The sequence below is a fragment of the Mustela nigripes genome, chromosome 14 (genome assembly GCF_022355385.1).
Source record: "Mustela nigripes isolate SB6536 chromosome 14, MUSNIG.SB6536, whole genome shotgun sequence".
In the NCBI taxonomy this organism is placed as follows: Eukaryota; Metazoa; Chordata; class Mammalia; order Carnivora; family Mustelidae; genus Mustela; species Mustela nigripes.
In genome coordinates this window covers 53597292-53614208 of record NC_081570.1, presented here as the reverse complement: position 1 = coordinate 53614208, position 16917 = coordinate 53597292, and the positions used below count along the sequence as shown (strand labels likewise).

General features: G+C 35.2%; 1 protein-coding gene across 8 annotated transcripts in view; it reads right to left on the bottom strand.

Moving 5' to 3' along the window:
• LEPR (leptin receptor) overlaps positions 1–16917 on the bottom strand; it is a 116443-nt gene that overhangs the window by 61745 nt on the left and 37781 nt on the right. For 5 of the 8 annotated variants that reach the window (XM_059375008.1, XM_059375007.1, XM_059375004.1 and 2 more), the window contains 2 exons: positions 6053–6112; positions 374–697 (listed from right to left, as the gene is read on the bottom strand). In XM_059375008.1, the coding sequence (XP_059230991.1) occupies positions 374–697; positions 6053–6092 (364 nt within the window). In that variant the 5' untranslated portion in view covers positions 6093–6112. Of the gene's footprint in view, positions 1–373; positions 698–6052; positions 6129–16917 lie in introns of all 8 variants that reach the window. The other 3 variants (XM_059375005.1, XM_059375009.1, XM_059375010.1) reach the window with 1 other exon arrangement.

Sequence of the window (16917 nt, the reverse complement as noted above, 5' to 3'; positions counted from 1 at the left end):
GTCACATGATGAATCATAATATTATTACTAAGACAAAATGATATGTATAAGAATCCCATCTATATTACATTTCTTCATACAGGTTTCAGAGAAGGAAAACATTTTGTTTAAAACAGTTACTAGGGGAACATCTGGGTGGCTTGGTTAAGCAACTGCCTTCGGCTCCAGTCATGATCCCAGGGTCCTGGGATCGAGCCCCACATAGGGCTCCAGCCCTACATGGGGCCCTCTGCTCTTCCAGGAGCCTGTTTCTTCCTCTCCCTTTGCCAGCCACTCTGCCTGCTTATGCTCTCTCTCTGTCAAATAAAAAAATAAAATCTTAAAACACACACACACAGTTAATAGGTAATGCTTGGAACATTAATATACTTACCTATTTGTTGAAAAACTAAAGAATTTACTGTTGAAACAAAGTCCTTCCCATCAATGTTGTCTGCATGTACAGAACAGTTTTTATCTTCCTTGCTCCAAAAGCAACAGTAGAAAGTTGTTTTGGAAGATAAGTTAGAAAAGTAGGTAGTACTCAAATTCAATTTAGCTTTGACAACTGCCTCATAATGTTCATTCAGATTGGAAGTGTTCTTGGAGATTCCAGTTGGCAAGTCGTAGGTTGTATTTGGTGGCATGCAAGACAGCTTAAATCTCCAGGGAGTAATTGGATATGCCAAGTTAAGTGCAGTTGTCAAATAAATAAATTCTGTTAGGATATTAAAGACACACAGAAAAACAATTTGTCATTTTGATTAAGACATAAATAGGAAATACCTGAAATTAAACCATGTAGTGCTCAGTCTGTGCCTAATGCAGAGCTCTGGGCTTCCATTATACAATGTGTGATACTTGGAAGGGTCTATTGATTTACTGAGATAACTTCACCCTTTAGCACCTCTTCTTGGAAATCTGAAAATTGAATTCAAATGCTTCGAATGAAGCATTTTCAAATGCTGATTAATCTAGCCTTCTATATTTACATTTTAATGAAAAAAATTATAGCTAAATATTTCAATCACTTTTTCTTTAAAAATTATTCTTTTTTATATTAACATATAATTTATTATTTGGTTCAGGGGTACAGGTCTTGATTCATCAGTCTTACACAATTCATAGTGCTCACCATAGCACATACCTTCCCCAGTGTCCGTCCCCAGCCACCCCATCCCTCCCACTCTCCTCCACTCCACAAACCCTCAGTTTGTTTCTTGGGATGAAGAGTCTCTTATGGGGCGCCTGGGTGGCTCAGTGGGTTAAGCCGCTGCCTTCGGCTCAGGTCATGATCTCAGGATCCTGGGATCGAGTCCCGCATCAGGCTCTCTGCTCAGCAGGGAGCCTGCTTCCTCCTCCCTCTCTCTGCCTGCCTCTCTGCCTACTTGTAATCTCTCTGTCAAATAAATAAATAAATCTTTTAAAAAAAAAAAAAAAAAAAGAGTCTCTTATGGTTTGTCTCCTTCTCTGGTTTTATGTTGTTTCATTTTCCCCTCCTTTACCTTCTGATCATCTGTCTTGTTTCTCAAATTCCTCATATCAGTGAGATCATAGGATAATTTTCTTTCTCTGTTTGACTTAATTCGTTTAGCATAATACTCTCTAATTCCATCCATGTCATTGAAAATGGCAAGATTTTGTGTTTTTTGATAGCTGATATTCCATTCATCTACTGATGGACATCTAGGCTCTTTCCATAGTTTGGCTACTGTGGACATTGCTGCTATAAACATTCGGGTGCATGTGCCCCTTCGGATCACTACATTTGTATCTTTGGGGTAAATACTCAGTAGCGCAATTGCTGGGTCTAGGGTAGCTCTATTTTCAACTTTTTAAGGAAACTCCATACTGCTTTCCAGAATGGCTGCACCAGCTTGCATTCCCACTAACAATGTAAGAGGGTCCCCCTTTCTCTACATCCTGGCCAACACCTGTTGCTTCCTGACTTTAGCTATCCTGATTGGTATGAGGTGGTATCTCCCTGCAGTTTTGATTTGTGTTTCCCTGATGCCAAGTGATGTTGAGCACTTAAAAAAAAAACTTTCTAATGAGCTTCCAGTATAAGTGGGAAATATCTCGATGTGCAATCATATAAACAAATATTAAAGTATTGTTTTAATATTTCTTAAAGAAATATTACCAAAATGTTAGTACTATGAGTGTTTTTAGAAGAGTTTGTCTTCAGCATCGGAACAGCTGGATGATCTCTTGAATCTACCCCAGACAATGTCAGATATCTTCAGATATCTGACATTGTCTAAGACATGTCTTTAATGCACTCTCCAAGAATCAATGCACAAAGACAGGAAAATTCCATTGCTGGTTAAAGAAAATTCTCACTTTTTAGACATAAAAATTAAGAATAATTATATAATCTCATAACCAAAAAATTCTGAAGAGTGGTACTTGGTTTTTTAATCAGTAATTATTTGAAAATGAAATAATTAATTCTCAATAATTCTTTCTTTTTCAAGTTACTCATATAATTCAACAATTGGGTTGCTTCACATATAAACCAATGCAGAATGAGAATTCTGAGAATTTTGCATGGATTTGCATGGAATGAGAATTTTGAAGAATTAGGGTAAATGTAAAAATGTGAGAAAATTACAATTTTTTAAAAAACCAGTTCACCAAAAAATCTTTAAATTATTATAGTAATATATGTAAAAATACCTAAATAATATATAGGTAATGACTGTTAAAGTTTGATTTCTAAACTTTTCCATAAAAGTGAACTAACATAAAAAGGTATCAGATGCAAAAATTAAAGCAAACATGACCAACATGACTAACATTTTGCCCACACTGATAACAATTAGGTATCATAACATCACCAAAAGTGACTCCTCATTACAACTGTGTTTCTTTGGACTTCATCTTTCTAACATGTTTCTGAAATTAGCACATGTCAATAAAAACAGGTTATTTCTTTGGTTTTACAAAACTATGAATATTTGTTGGTATTAACTAAAAGCACATTTTCTAGCTGCACATGGAATATTCAGTTGGCTGAACTGAGTCTAAAATCCTCAAAGAAGTATTTGAAATTTAAAATGTAATAATAAACATCATAGACATAGCAACTAGTGAATCAGTTTAATTAAAAAATGGTTCTATTTTACACGCTTCTTTTGCAAATAATATTTCTTTCCCTCCAGATGAGCCCTAAATAGCCAGGAATCCAGAATTTGCATCTGAAGGCACATGTTATCATGGTAACAACATCCCAAGAACTCTCCTGATTCAAAAAACTTCACCAAACAACAAACCTTTTGGAAAGCCTATGTGAAACACATTGAACGGAGCCTAATAAAAATTAGTAAATTCTCTCATTGGAGAGAGAATGAGTATGTTGTTACTTTTTGATAGTCCCTTGTAGTATAGATTTTCTGAAATCTGTTAACAGTGGAATTATTTTGGGTATTTTCTATAAATCTATAAATGGCTATAAGAAGAAAAAACAGTATGCATAAAGAAAACTTCGAGAGAAGCTTAGAAGAGCACCTTCAGATTGGATTAGCCAAGGAGATGCTTAGAACACACAGGTGGACAGCTGGACAAGCTCCCAATATGTTGCCAGCTAAAATAGGTTTTGTTTTAAAAAAAAGCTTGACTTTAATTTTTTAAAAGATTTTATTTATTTACTTGACAGAGAAAGAGCACAAGCATGAGAAGCAGTAGACGGAGAGAGAGAAGCAGGTTCCTTGCTCAGCAAAGAGTCTGATGCAAGGTTTGATCCCATGACTCTGGGATCATGACCTGAGCTGAAGGCAGATGCTTAAATGACTGAGGCACCCAGGTGCCCCAACCTGAATTTAGTTTTAAAAAACTTGGAACGCAGCCTAAATTAGATGATTTGAGTTTTCTGGGTTTTCTTTTTTTAATCAAAATATCTCTAGAATGCAGTAAGAAACAAGTCAGAGAATACTATGTTCAAAAATCATTGGTGGGGCAGACGCCTGGGTGGCCCATTTGCTTAATGCCTGCTTTCTGCTCAAGTCATGATCCAGCTTCTGGGACGGACTTCAGGCCTTGGGCTTGGTGCTCAGCAGAGAGTCTGCTTCTCCCACTCATCTTCTTTCTCTCTCTCTCTCTCAAATAAATAAATAAAATTTTTAAAAAAGTCATTGGCAATGGGTGACTAATTTCAAACAGAAGCTTACTATGATTTATAATAGTTAAAATCATGACATTAAAAAATTATCTGTGAGCTTTCACTTGAGGATACTCCTGCAGTGGATAGAAGGAAGACTAGTATACATTTAAGTCTTCTTCTGGTGATATTCAAGACGGAAATGTTCAACATAAACATCATCACTTGACAATATCCCCTTATAACATTACACTTGCATTGTCTACTGGAGTTATAATGTAAAATAGCATTTAAAATGGCATCTTCCTTCCACTTAAGAATAAATCTATTATTTTGTGTCATAGCGATATATTTTACATATTATCAGCAAGTAAATTGCTCCTCGGTACAGAGAATTAGTTTCCACTAACATCTGATATTATACATTTATAACCTAATAATGCTACATTTACTAAATTAAAACATTCAAGTGTCACCATATCATGTTTCTATACATGTATAAGGATGTTAGTGTGCATAAATAAATTTTCTGTATTATAAAAGAAAACAAAGTAGCAAACAGTGGGCAGGAAGAAAAAAACATAATAAATGGTTAAGGGCTTGTGATGATTAAGGTAATGTGTCAACTTGTCTAGGGCTACCGGGTGCTCAGTCATTTGGTCAAAAATTTTGGGAGTGTCTGTGAGGATGTTGTGGATGAACTGAACATTTGAATCAGTAAAATGAGAAAAGCAGATTGCCCTCCCTACCATGGAAACATGGATGGGCCTTATGGATCAGTTGGAAACTTGAATAAAACAAAAAGGCTGAAGTAGAGGGAAATCTAGCTGCCTGACTGACTTCAGTCTTTTCCTTCCTTTGGACTCAAACTGATCATCAGCTCTTCTTGGGTTTCAAGCCTGCCAGTATCCAGAGTGGAACATATCCCATCAGTACCCCTGGCTCTCCAGCTGACCAACCAATGGTCATGGGACTTTCCAAGCTCCACCATCTTGTGAGCCAGGCCTTTATAATAAATCTCTTTATCTTGTTCTATAAATCCTCCTGGTTCTCTTTCTCTGGAGAACACTAACTAATACAGTGCTGAATATCAGTGGTATTTTAGAAACTCTGAAAATGTATGAAGATAAAATCCAGCAACAAAATGGCCAAAGTACATGATTTAGAAACTTGCATAAGAAATATAAATGGCCTATAAACAGTTCTCAACCTCACAAATAATTGAGTAAATAAAACTGAAATGAGATGTCATGTTTTCCGTATTTGATAGGGCAAAAAGGTAGAAGAACGATAATATACATCTGTGACAAAAATACCATGGGATAGGATTCACGTATTTGTGTTGGTACTGCAAATGGTTCAAGGATTTGCGGAGAAGATTTCACAGTACCTACCAAACTTTTAAATGTGCATACTATTTAACATAGAAATTCCTCTTTAATAATTAATCAACAGGAATATTCTCCCAAATATACAAAGATATATGCATGGATTTCAATGCAGCATTATTTATAACAGATAAAGAAATGTCTATCAACGGGGAATTGGTCTAGCAAATTAATAATTTAAGGTAAAGTCATAGGTTCATTGCTATGCAACCATTAAATTAATAAGCATATTAGTAAGTACTCAGTAAAAAAAAAAAAAAGTTGTCATGATAAACTGAAAAACTATTAAACAGAAAAAGAATAACAGAACAATAGATAGAGACCAATTCTATTTTCACAACCATAGATACAAATTGTGTGTATTTGTATGTTACAGTTCTGAAAAGTTACACGTCAGGTTGTGCCCAGGAGATTGGTAAGGATTTTTTCATTTTCACCCTTACACTTTGGTTTGGTTTGTATTTTTAATCATGAGCATGAGAATTTCTAACTCAGACAGGGGACATTGTGCTAGCCAAAAAAAGGAAAGAGCATCTCTAAGGGCAAAATCTCTTATATGTGGAGATTTAAAAAGCAGATTACTTACCCCAATGTAACAAAGCCACACAGAATTTTTGACAAGTCATCTTACTTCAGAGAAGTAAACCTGAAAAACAGTACATCTAAAACAAATAACATACAACACACAAAAACACCCGACATCGATCTCTACAAGTTGTCTGGGGAAATATAAAACGAAAAGGATTATGAATAAGTCTTTAACTTTTAATCCCCTATAATACTGTGCATCAATATTAGAGAAGTGTCTCACATTAAAGTAGAGCTAGACATTATAGATTCATTCCCGTGCACATGCTTAAAATATAATATTAGCCACATATCACATATAGTTTATTCAAAATATTTTTAATGTTCCTTTATGCCATGACAAACCAGGCATCATAGGGTAAGACCAAATTTTTAACTAAACAAAAGTGTTCATAAGGTTGATTCAATACGTACACCATCAAACATTAATTTTTTTCATACTCAACTCTTAAAATTTCTCTTATTTTCTAAAGCCATTACATTCACTATAATACTACAAAGCCAAACAGTTATTGCATAGGTAATGACTGTATATTTATTTCCAATAAAGAGGAGAAAATTACCCTGTAAACTTGTGGAAACCCTTAGTGTTTTTTTGCAGATGCAGTAATACTCACATTGGAGAGTTATCAGAGTAATCTAAGCAAAGGTTGAGGGCTTAATATATCCAAATCATAGGCTGAATTCAAGGGATAAGCTTTCCCATGAAGTCTACTCAATTTGAAATACATCATGAATAAGATTATTTGTACTAGGACATCATGAATTAGATTGGCAGCATAATTTTAATATATTGGGCTTTGATTCGTAATGAAAGCCTAAACGTTTTTGTTGTTCCAGTGTTTTTTGTTACCTCAAACTGGGGATTCAGCTCACTACAGAAAGTTAATCTGAGGTAAAAAGCTCTGAATTAGGTGTCAGGAGTCTTGAATGTTGATCTAGACTCTCCAACTAATCAGCTGTAGGACTTGGGACTTCGACACTCTAGACCTCAGGTTCCTTATATACAAATCCCCCTGATGGGTGAGCTCTATAATCCCTTTCAGAGCTTCCCATGATTCTGAGAGATTTTATTTTAAAATGGAACTCACAGCTTTACCACAAAGAATATTATAAAATATAAAGTGAGAAACATGTCTCATAAGTCACATCTGCAAATTGGCACCATGTGATGAATAAACAGGAAAACACGTTTGTTTAGTTCATGACTTAATGACGCTCAGGAAGAGAAGGGATGAGCATAAACATTTTGCTGTCTGATAAATTTGTTTTTCAGCCTCTCAGTTTTCATCAGAAGTTTGATTCCTTATACACGGATATCACAATGTGTCTTTAGGACGATTGGTCTTTGGACTCCTCATTATCTAATCATATGAATTTTTTTAAAGATTTTATTTATTTATTTGACAGACAGAGATCACAAGTAGGCAGAGAGGCAGCAGAGGGGGGGGGGGAAGCAGGCTCCCTGCTGAGCAAAGAGCCCAATGTGGGGCTCAATCCCAGGACCCCGAGATCATGACCTGAGCCGAAGGCAGCGGCTTAATCCACTGAGCCACCCAGGCACCCCTCATATGAATTTTTTGATACCTGTTTGTGATACAAAATTTTCTCCTAAGGGGAGGTTGCTGGGGGGATGGATGAAATAACTGATGGGGATTAAGGAGGGCACTTGCTGCGATGAGCACGGGCTACGGTATGGAAGTATTGTACCACTACATTCTATACCCGAAACTAATTATTACACTGTTTGTTAACTAACTGGAATTTAAATTCAAACTTTTAAAAAATATCTCTTAAAATAAACCTAAAAGCAAGTTTCATAATCAGGATGTGTCATAGATACAACATATCATTAGACTAAGTGTTTTGAATGAACCAACTGGTGGCAGATAATTCAGGCCAACAATTGATTTGACTCACTTTTAACTCAACTGATCTTCCGAGTCAAATGACCAAACAGCTCAGTTGTTCTTGCTTATATAAGACAAGCATTCTTTTATTTAATGTTCCATGCAAAACACAAATTATTCTTATGGTTTGAATTCTTGCAGGCAGGTTTCACTCTTACATAACAGAGAAACAAGCACAACAATGAAAAGGGAATAGATGCAACCTTGAAGAGAGTGTGAAATATGTCCCCTTTTATAGACTCAATGAGACAAATATTTATACGACCCTACATTGTACCAGAAAGGAATATATAAAGAGGTTTACGGAAACACAAATAATACTGAAAAAAAAAAAAAAAGGCAGAAGTTTTTAAGCTGCGAGGAAAAAAAAAATCAAGCAAAGCGAAACCTAATGGTAAGATGACCAAAGTAAGTGTAATATACAAAATGCCATTAAGTTGAATTCACTTTTTAAAGATGAACTATTAATTTCCTTTATGCTTTCTTCTGATCAAATTGTTCAATCATATATTCAGAGTGCTTTTACACTAAAATGAAACCAACAGCTCAGGGGAAATGTTCAAATAATCCTAACACTAACAACAGAAAGAAATTTTTTTTTAAGTTTTTATTTAAATTCCAGTTACTTGACATACAGTATAATATTAGTTTCAGGAATAGAATTTAGTGATTCATCACTTACAACGCCCAATGTTCACCACAAGTGTCCTCCTGAATACCACCACCCAGTTAACCCATCCCCCACCCAACTCTCTTGAGTAACCATCAGTTTGTTTTCTCTAGTTAAGAGTCTATTTATTGGTTTACTTCTCTTATTTCCCCCATATTCATTTGTTTTGTTTCTTAAATTCCACATATGAGTAAAATCATATACTACTTTTCTTTATTTGACTAATGTATGCTGCTTATTTTAATGCTCTCTAGCTACAACCATGTCATTACAAATGGCAAAGATTTTATTTTTTTATGACTGGGTAATATCAGAAAGAAATTTTTGCCTGAATAACTTCAAAACAGGTAACATCCTCATGAGCATCCTAACCGTACCAGAGTTTCATGGGAACTTCCCAATTCAACAGTTCCTCAGCCCCTCCACTGCCGACACCCTATTCTAAGCCACCACCCTCTCTTCCCCGACAGTCAGAAGCACCTCCGACCTTGTCTCCCTTCTGCTGCCCTTATGCCTCAGTTCAGTCTATCTCAAGGCAGTAGCCAGAGTGGTCTAGATCATGTCTGTCTTGCCCCAAATACTACAGTACTTGCCTTTTCATTCTGAGTACAAGTCTCAGTCCTACATAGAACTACAAGGTCCTGGATCTCGAATGTCCCTCTGATCTCATCAACTACTGCTCTTCCTTTGTTCAAGTCACCTTCTCAAAGCCTTCCCTGCTAGCCCAACTAATAGTTCAACACCTTCCCCACCCAAACATGCCATACCTGCTGATCTGCTGAATTTTCTCCTGATTTCTTCACACTATCTAATGTGAATATGACTTCTTGTTTTTCTTGCTTATTGTCTAACTCTCCCCACTAGAATGTAGACTCCCCTAAACCAAGACTTTTTTTTTACTGTTTCCTTTTCATCATTATATCCTTCACCCATAGAAGGCTGCCTCTCACCTACTAGGGGCTTGCTATATATTAACTGAATGAATGAGTGAATGAAGGAATGGCATGATATGACTCTTTCTTGAATATTCTTTAAAATAGCCTGGTGGCATCATACCAAGAAAATAACAACAATCTTCAAAAGACGTATTATGTGGATAACAAAGATGTGATACACACACACATAGAGAGAGAGAGAGAGAGAATTATACAGCCATAAAAAAGGATGAGATCTTGACAAAATGGATGGACAACATAGATATTAGGTGTAATAAGTCAAACTGAGAAAGACAAATACCATGTGATTTCACCTATATGTGGAACCTAAAAATACCCAAAACAAATGAATAAACAAACAGAAAGCAGAATCAGACTTTCAAATATAGAGAACAAACTGATTGTCAGAGAACAAACTGATTGTTGCCAAGCACTCCCTTAACTATTTTTAAATATGGATCTTGTTGGGACATCTGGGTGGCTCAGTTGGTTAAGCGTCAGACTCTTGATTTCAGCTCAGATCATGATCTCAGGGTTGTGAGATCAAGCCCCACATAGAGCTTCACAGCAGAGTCGGCTTGGGATTCTCTCGTCTCCTTTTGCCCCTTCCCCTCACTCTCTCTCTCAAACAAATAAATAAAACCTTTTAAAAAAATAAATAGATACGTATATTGTTGAGAATTTGGTAAGAGCAAGGTACCAACTGCCAGGAGGAGATACATACACCCAAAATTAGACCTATAATTTCAGGGGGCTAACAAACCCTGAAATTCCTCTAAATTCATCTAAAGCCTCCCAATTTAGAGTTTATTTAGATAAATAAATTGCAGTCCTCTGTAAGTATAGCTCCTATAAATTGAGCCACTGATAGACATCAAGCTATGAGGAGTTAGAGATAATACTGCCTAGCGTTCCCTCTAGAATATAGTCATTCTATGTTGACAGTTAAGATAAATAATGTGTTTTATTTGAAATTTTCATAAAACATATAAAGATGCATTCATAGATTGATCTAAATGACCCACCCATAACATCTAAATCTGTGGTCAGTAATTCAATTTTCATAAAACACCAGAGTAATCATATTATACATGTCACTGACTCTGGAGCTATTATTATAAACTTCAAACAAAAGGAGAAATAAAAAACTATATTCTCCTGAATTACAATATTATGGCTTTTCAGAAGAAAATCAGACTTCAACTTCTATCATAGAAGATTTTTTGTGTATCTTTATGTATCAAATTCTACTTAAATATAAAGGAGAATGGTCTCAATTAGTGTTTGAGTGGAAGAAAGGAAATTATTTACAACTTGCTCCAATGATCTCACAAAGTCTCTAGGTTTGTAGAAAAGTTTATGAGTAGGAAAAGCAATTCTGACAATTCCGTTGCCTTGATGAGTAAACTTAATGAGCGCCATCTGCCACTAATTCTTGCTTTTACTTTCTGCTAGACAGGCGCCCATTTTTCACTTAACACCATTTAAGTATTTTATCTAAATATAAATGAAAAACCCTATTTCTTCAAATGTCAAAATAAATATAGCCTGATTTATTTCTACTAACCCTGTCATTTTCAGTATGTTTACTTTTATTTCTTCATTTAGGGCAGAAATTGGTGATGCTATTCCTTCCCATCAAGTAGCTGTTAAAGACTTATATTATTTTAAAAGTTAAAAAAAAACACCTTTCATCATTTTGGTATAAGCATTTGTTGCTTTGAAAACTTAATTTTAAGTGTTTTAATTCCTGATGTGGCTCTAATTGTGTGATCTTGTTGCAAATTAATTCCTTGAAAATACAGAGGGATAAACTGTGATTCAGAGACGTAGGTACCATAAACTCAACAAAGTTGAGTCAGAATAGGCATCTTACCTATAAAGTAATTTAAAAATCTATATGTAAGTTAACTCATTTAATTATTAGCTAAATATTTGGTAAAATATAAGTTACCATATGAAGAACTAGAAATATAAAAATCAATAATAAATTGCTAATTTTAACTTGTTATTTTTAATAAGTAACATTATTTTCTGACTTTTTTATGTATCAAAGTTCCATAATACCAATATGAGTAAAGTACCATGGGACTTCACATTCAAGATAACAAACTAAACAAATAAACTGAACTTCTCTTACTCCTGAGATGTCTCTAGTATTACAGTAAAATAAATCATTATTAACCAATAGAACACAGAATGAGAAGGGAACAGCAGCAAAAGAGAGATTTAAACAAATTTCTGGAAGATGAAGCAAAGATCAATGAAGGAAGTGACCACACAGGATATTTGAGGAAGGAACTGTCATCAATGAAGAAACAAATTTACTTAGCAAAACCCTGGAGATGCTCCAAATGGTAAAGGGCAGAGTGATATGGGGCCAAAAGGAGAGAGAGTTTTAGTCTGTATATGTGATATCTGACTTTCTTTATCCCCTCATGAACAATTCACAGCAGCCAAATCTAACTCCCTCTGTCAGAGGAGTGATTTACATCAAGAGAAACAACTCTGGCTAGTTTAAATAGGAAAATAAATAGTAAAATTATTGGGTACCTCACAGAACCTCAGTGAGAGCCAGAGACCTTGACTAATAAAGCACACAGTCAAGAATCTCACCCAAAATCCCATGTAAATTTCTCTAGAAAAGATAACCCTGCTACCATGCTAAGACATTACATGTTATGACTGAAACCTCAAAGACTACTACCTCTGAGTTCCTCTGAGCTCATCTGTTCTTCCATAACCCACACTTCTGATATAAGATTTGGCATGAATGTCTCTCACCGATGCAGCCTAGTTCACAGACTACATTTAGGCAGCCAGGAAACTTGAAAAAATAGGGATTTATAAGGTGGGGAAATCTCCAAACATAGATAAAATATCCAAAGATGTCAAATAGCCAAAAAGAATTAAAAAATTGTTGCATACACTCCTATATATTAAAGGCATTAAAAAGTACAAGTTACTTGAAGAGAACTTGGGCTTTCAGTATAGACTTGACATGAACATGGTAAAGAACTTACATGATAAAAGGCAACTCCCCACTCAAGTTCCTAGAATAAAGCCTACCAGTTGACAAATACTGCCCATATGCTCACAATTCACATTCTTCATATTTTTCCCCTTAACAGCCATGTTGAATGAAGACATGAACTAAGACATGAAGACTTCAGCATAATGAAAAAATTTTGTAAAAAGAAGGGGGAAAAAAAAAAACAAACCTCCCACAGGAGACATAGATAACTCAGAGTAGAAAAAATAGCTTTCATAAATGTTCATGAGTATCTTCAAGGACATTTTCAGAAGACACTGCACCCATAAATTCAAAGATTGCTCTGACAAAGGAATCATCATTAAAGAAAGAGCTTTAGAAAATCGTATGCACAGTTGCAAAAACATTTTTCAACAGAAATGTTAGAAAACACTTTTGCATAATTAATTCCTCCCCAAAAGGAAAAAAGAAAAAAGAAATACTTAAAGAAAAAGGCCAAATGATCTATATCCAAACAGCAGTAGTTCCAGAAAAAGAGAATAAAGAGAAAATGATCAATGAAATAAAATGAAAAACTTTTCCAGAGGTGATAAGAGACACAAGTTTTCAAACTGAAGGAAAAAAAAAAAAAAAAAGAAAAGTGTACCAAGTCCAAGGAGTAAGAACGGAAAAAATATCCACTGCTAAACATATCCCTAAGAAATTACAGAAAAGCAAAGAAAGGAAGACAGGAAACATTTTCAGAGAAGAAAAAAAATCTCTAAAGGAATGAGAAAGAGAATGGAAGCAAAGGTTTTATACCAAAACAAAGAATTCTAGAAGATAATCCAGTGATGACTGATGGAAAATTATTTACAGTGGAAAATTCTATTAGCCAGTCAAGCAAGTATCAGAGCAAAGCAAATATATTTTCAATAACACAATGACTTAGAAAATTTATATTCTATAAATCTCTTTCTCAGAAGGAATTTTACAAGGTATTCCAGCCAAATGAGAAGTAAACCAAGAAAGAGGGATTCAGGGATTCAGGATTCAGGAAAGCAAAACTACAACCCAGCTGATGGCTCCACAGGCTTGAGAATGACCAGTCCAGATAGCAGCTGACCCCTGAAAGGAAATAACCAGAGGGGAGGCAGGAATGGACGTAACTCAATGGGTAATATGATTCTGAAGCTGCAAAAATGTGACAAAAGCAAAAACCCAAAACAAAAACAGAACCCACAGAATAGCACAAGGGAAAAAAGGAAGTCATATTTCAAAATTGAAGCCACTAGACCAAATAAGAATATGAGTTCACAGTCGACAAAAAGAAGAATGAAATTGATCCCCCAAAAATAAAGAAGACTGGATAAAAACCCCCAAAATTAAAGATACAATGGAGAAGGCCCACCTACCTTCTCTCAACAGGAAAAAATAAAGTTAATTTTAAAAAGCTTTATGAAGAGTCCTGATCTAAATATGAACCAAAATAAAATATGGCATACTTTTTTTTAAGTAGGCTCTATACCCAACATGGGGTTGAAGTCAAGACCCCAAACTCAAAGGTCCCATGCTCTATGGACTGAGCCAGCCAGGTGCCGCATATATGGCACAATTTTGACCAAGTGCAGAATTAAGGAATCCATTTGAAAGACAGGAGAATTCCTTAACCTTGATTCCGAGAATATTCTCCTTTGGGTGGCTAAGGAGTCATACATATTAAATGAAATGACACTTCTTGATTCTGCAGTGAATGATATTTATGGTCATAATAACATTAATGCTATTTATAGATTTTTCAACTTTTTGGTTCAACCAATACACAAAAATGAAAGATTCAATTAATTACAATACTAAATGTGGAATATTAACAATAGTCTCACTACACACTTCGCAAAACTTGGGCGGTATGATTGTATAAGGAGAGAGAATGGGAAGGCAAAGAATGAAATATCCCAACCTGATGATGGAAGGAGTCGAGAAGAACTACCTGTAGTGAATGGGACAGAAATAGTGGAGGGAATTACAAATGTAACCAATTAAGAAGCTCAGGAAATTGGTATAATTATATGCAGGAATAGAGAAAGAAAGAAGGCAAAACTAGTAAGCTAAATTCTCTTCTATGACGCTGTTTATGGTTGATAAATGAAAAGAAGTCAGTATAAGCACATTACCCAGCCCTTCAGAGGAAGCCACAGGTCTAGGAACCAAAACCAGAAATGGTTCAAGTTAGTTGTTCCCAAGGTCAGCACGGAGAAGGTATGGGGCAGGGGGTGAGATTTTTTTGATTGCAGTAGATTTTTGTAACCATGTGCGTGGATTATTTTCATGTAAAATTATTACTGAGTCCTTTTAACTAAAGAGAGGGCTATGAGATTTCAGAGAAAATAGCTACTAACATAGTCCTAGGGGCCAATGAAAGGTTCACAGAAGTGATATTTTAGTTGAACTCCAAGAAACACAAAAGAAGAGAGTACTGCTGTATTTCTTCCATTTTAAGGTTCACAAAATGTTAACATCTCTGACATCAAGATCTTTGTTAAAATCGATGTTATCTCACAATTACCAATAGCCCAGTAGCAGCTGTGATTGAATTGTCATTGATTGCATACAGACAAACTGGGGCGCTTTCCTCATGACAGACTGGGCAATTTTAACCCATCAATAATTCGGGCAACAAACTATTTAAAGATCATTTGAGGAAGAAAAAGGAGCCCTGAGCAATGTCTAAAAATCTTATGTTGATGTCTTATGGGAAGAACATATAAAGAGCCAGCATAAAGTTTGCAAAATGGACCATGCTGGTAGAAAATCTAAGGAACAATAGTGAAGCATTCTTTTATGAAGTGCCATATCACAAGTATTCTTGATAACCCAGGACATGCTAGTGTTTGGAAAAATACTGACATCAACAGTGCTGAGATGAAAAGTAATTTAAAAAAAAAACAAGATTCTGAATGTGAAAAAGAACTCCTTAACCAATTTCTTTGATTTATACCTTCCTTACGAGAGTGATACGATTTAAACAAAATCTTTATTTACTAATTCTAAAAGACCTCTTCCAGTATATATAAGACAAAAATTCTAAAGGTTGAAAAAGCATTGTAAAATAGCTATACAGGCAGAGTCTTTTCTTTCTTGGAGGTACAAAAATGATAGTATATCTTAAAAATTCATGATATCTAGATTTACAGAATTACAATTACCTAGAAAGATGGTAATTAGGAGAAATCAGAGAGATTACTTCTAGTTTGGGGAAATCGTAACAGATACCATGGAAGGCATAGGAAGCGTATTTCAGTATTACAAAGGAGATTCACACAGAACCTATGGTCAGTAAAAACAAACATCAGCCAAAGAATATCAATAAAAGACAGTAAGAACTCCAGCGTGCAAACTGATTAGCAGATTTCTAATCAAAGACCAAGAAGCCATTTGCCCAGATGACTGCTTTTTATAGAAAGAACGTTTTTTACATCCTGTTTGTTCTGTGTAAAAACCTTCTCTACCTCAAATCAAAACTATGACTAGCAGTGTTGCCAAAAGAACCCAGATAACTAGAGAAATAACCAGCTACCTGCTGGGTAGGTCTAATATGGTATGTCATAATTCTAAGAGATAACATCTTGATAACATGACAGCAGCTATGATTATTGGGTGTTTTTTATGCATGTGTCATTATGTTTTCTCTCTCTGTTGATAGAGTGTGTGTTTATCTATGTCTGTTTATAATTTATTTTCTCTTTAGCTCCTAAACACCAACCAGTTTGGTTCAGAAATTTTGTTGGTGCATACAGATATCTAATTGTTTGATTATCTCATGTTCATTGTTTCTCAATTTTCATAGGTTTAGATACCCAAAGAACAGCTGCGGGATAAAATAAAATGAGAAAACCTGATTCTCAGGAAAACTAAGTTGTCCTATGCCTTCACAAAACAAATATTTGATAGCAGCTGTTCTTAAACATGAGGTCACACTCTTAAAGCCCATTATAATACCATTATAAAAGCTCCTGAGAATCTCTGTTTGTTTCAAATCTTTAGCTATACTCTAGTACAAACAGATAAAACATATACATGTTCCCACAAACCTTACAGAAACTACTGGCCCAGGCGTAAAACATTTCTCTCTGCCCCCAACTTCTTTTCCTCTCTTTCTCATTCACTATCTTACCCATATTGTATACACATTTGCAAGTCTATATTGTTTCCGGATTTCCCCCCACTAACTGGGAATTTAATGGAGCTTGTGTTGAGATTGTTAATATCACAATGCCCCTTAAGAGAATCTCTAGTTAAGTAATTTTCTTTTGATAGTTCACAGTACTCTCACGTGGTTCAAATACATGACTCTCTTCTTGGAGATCATCCACCCGT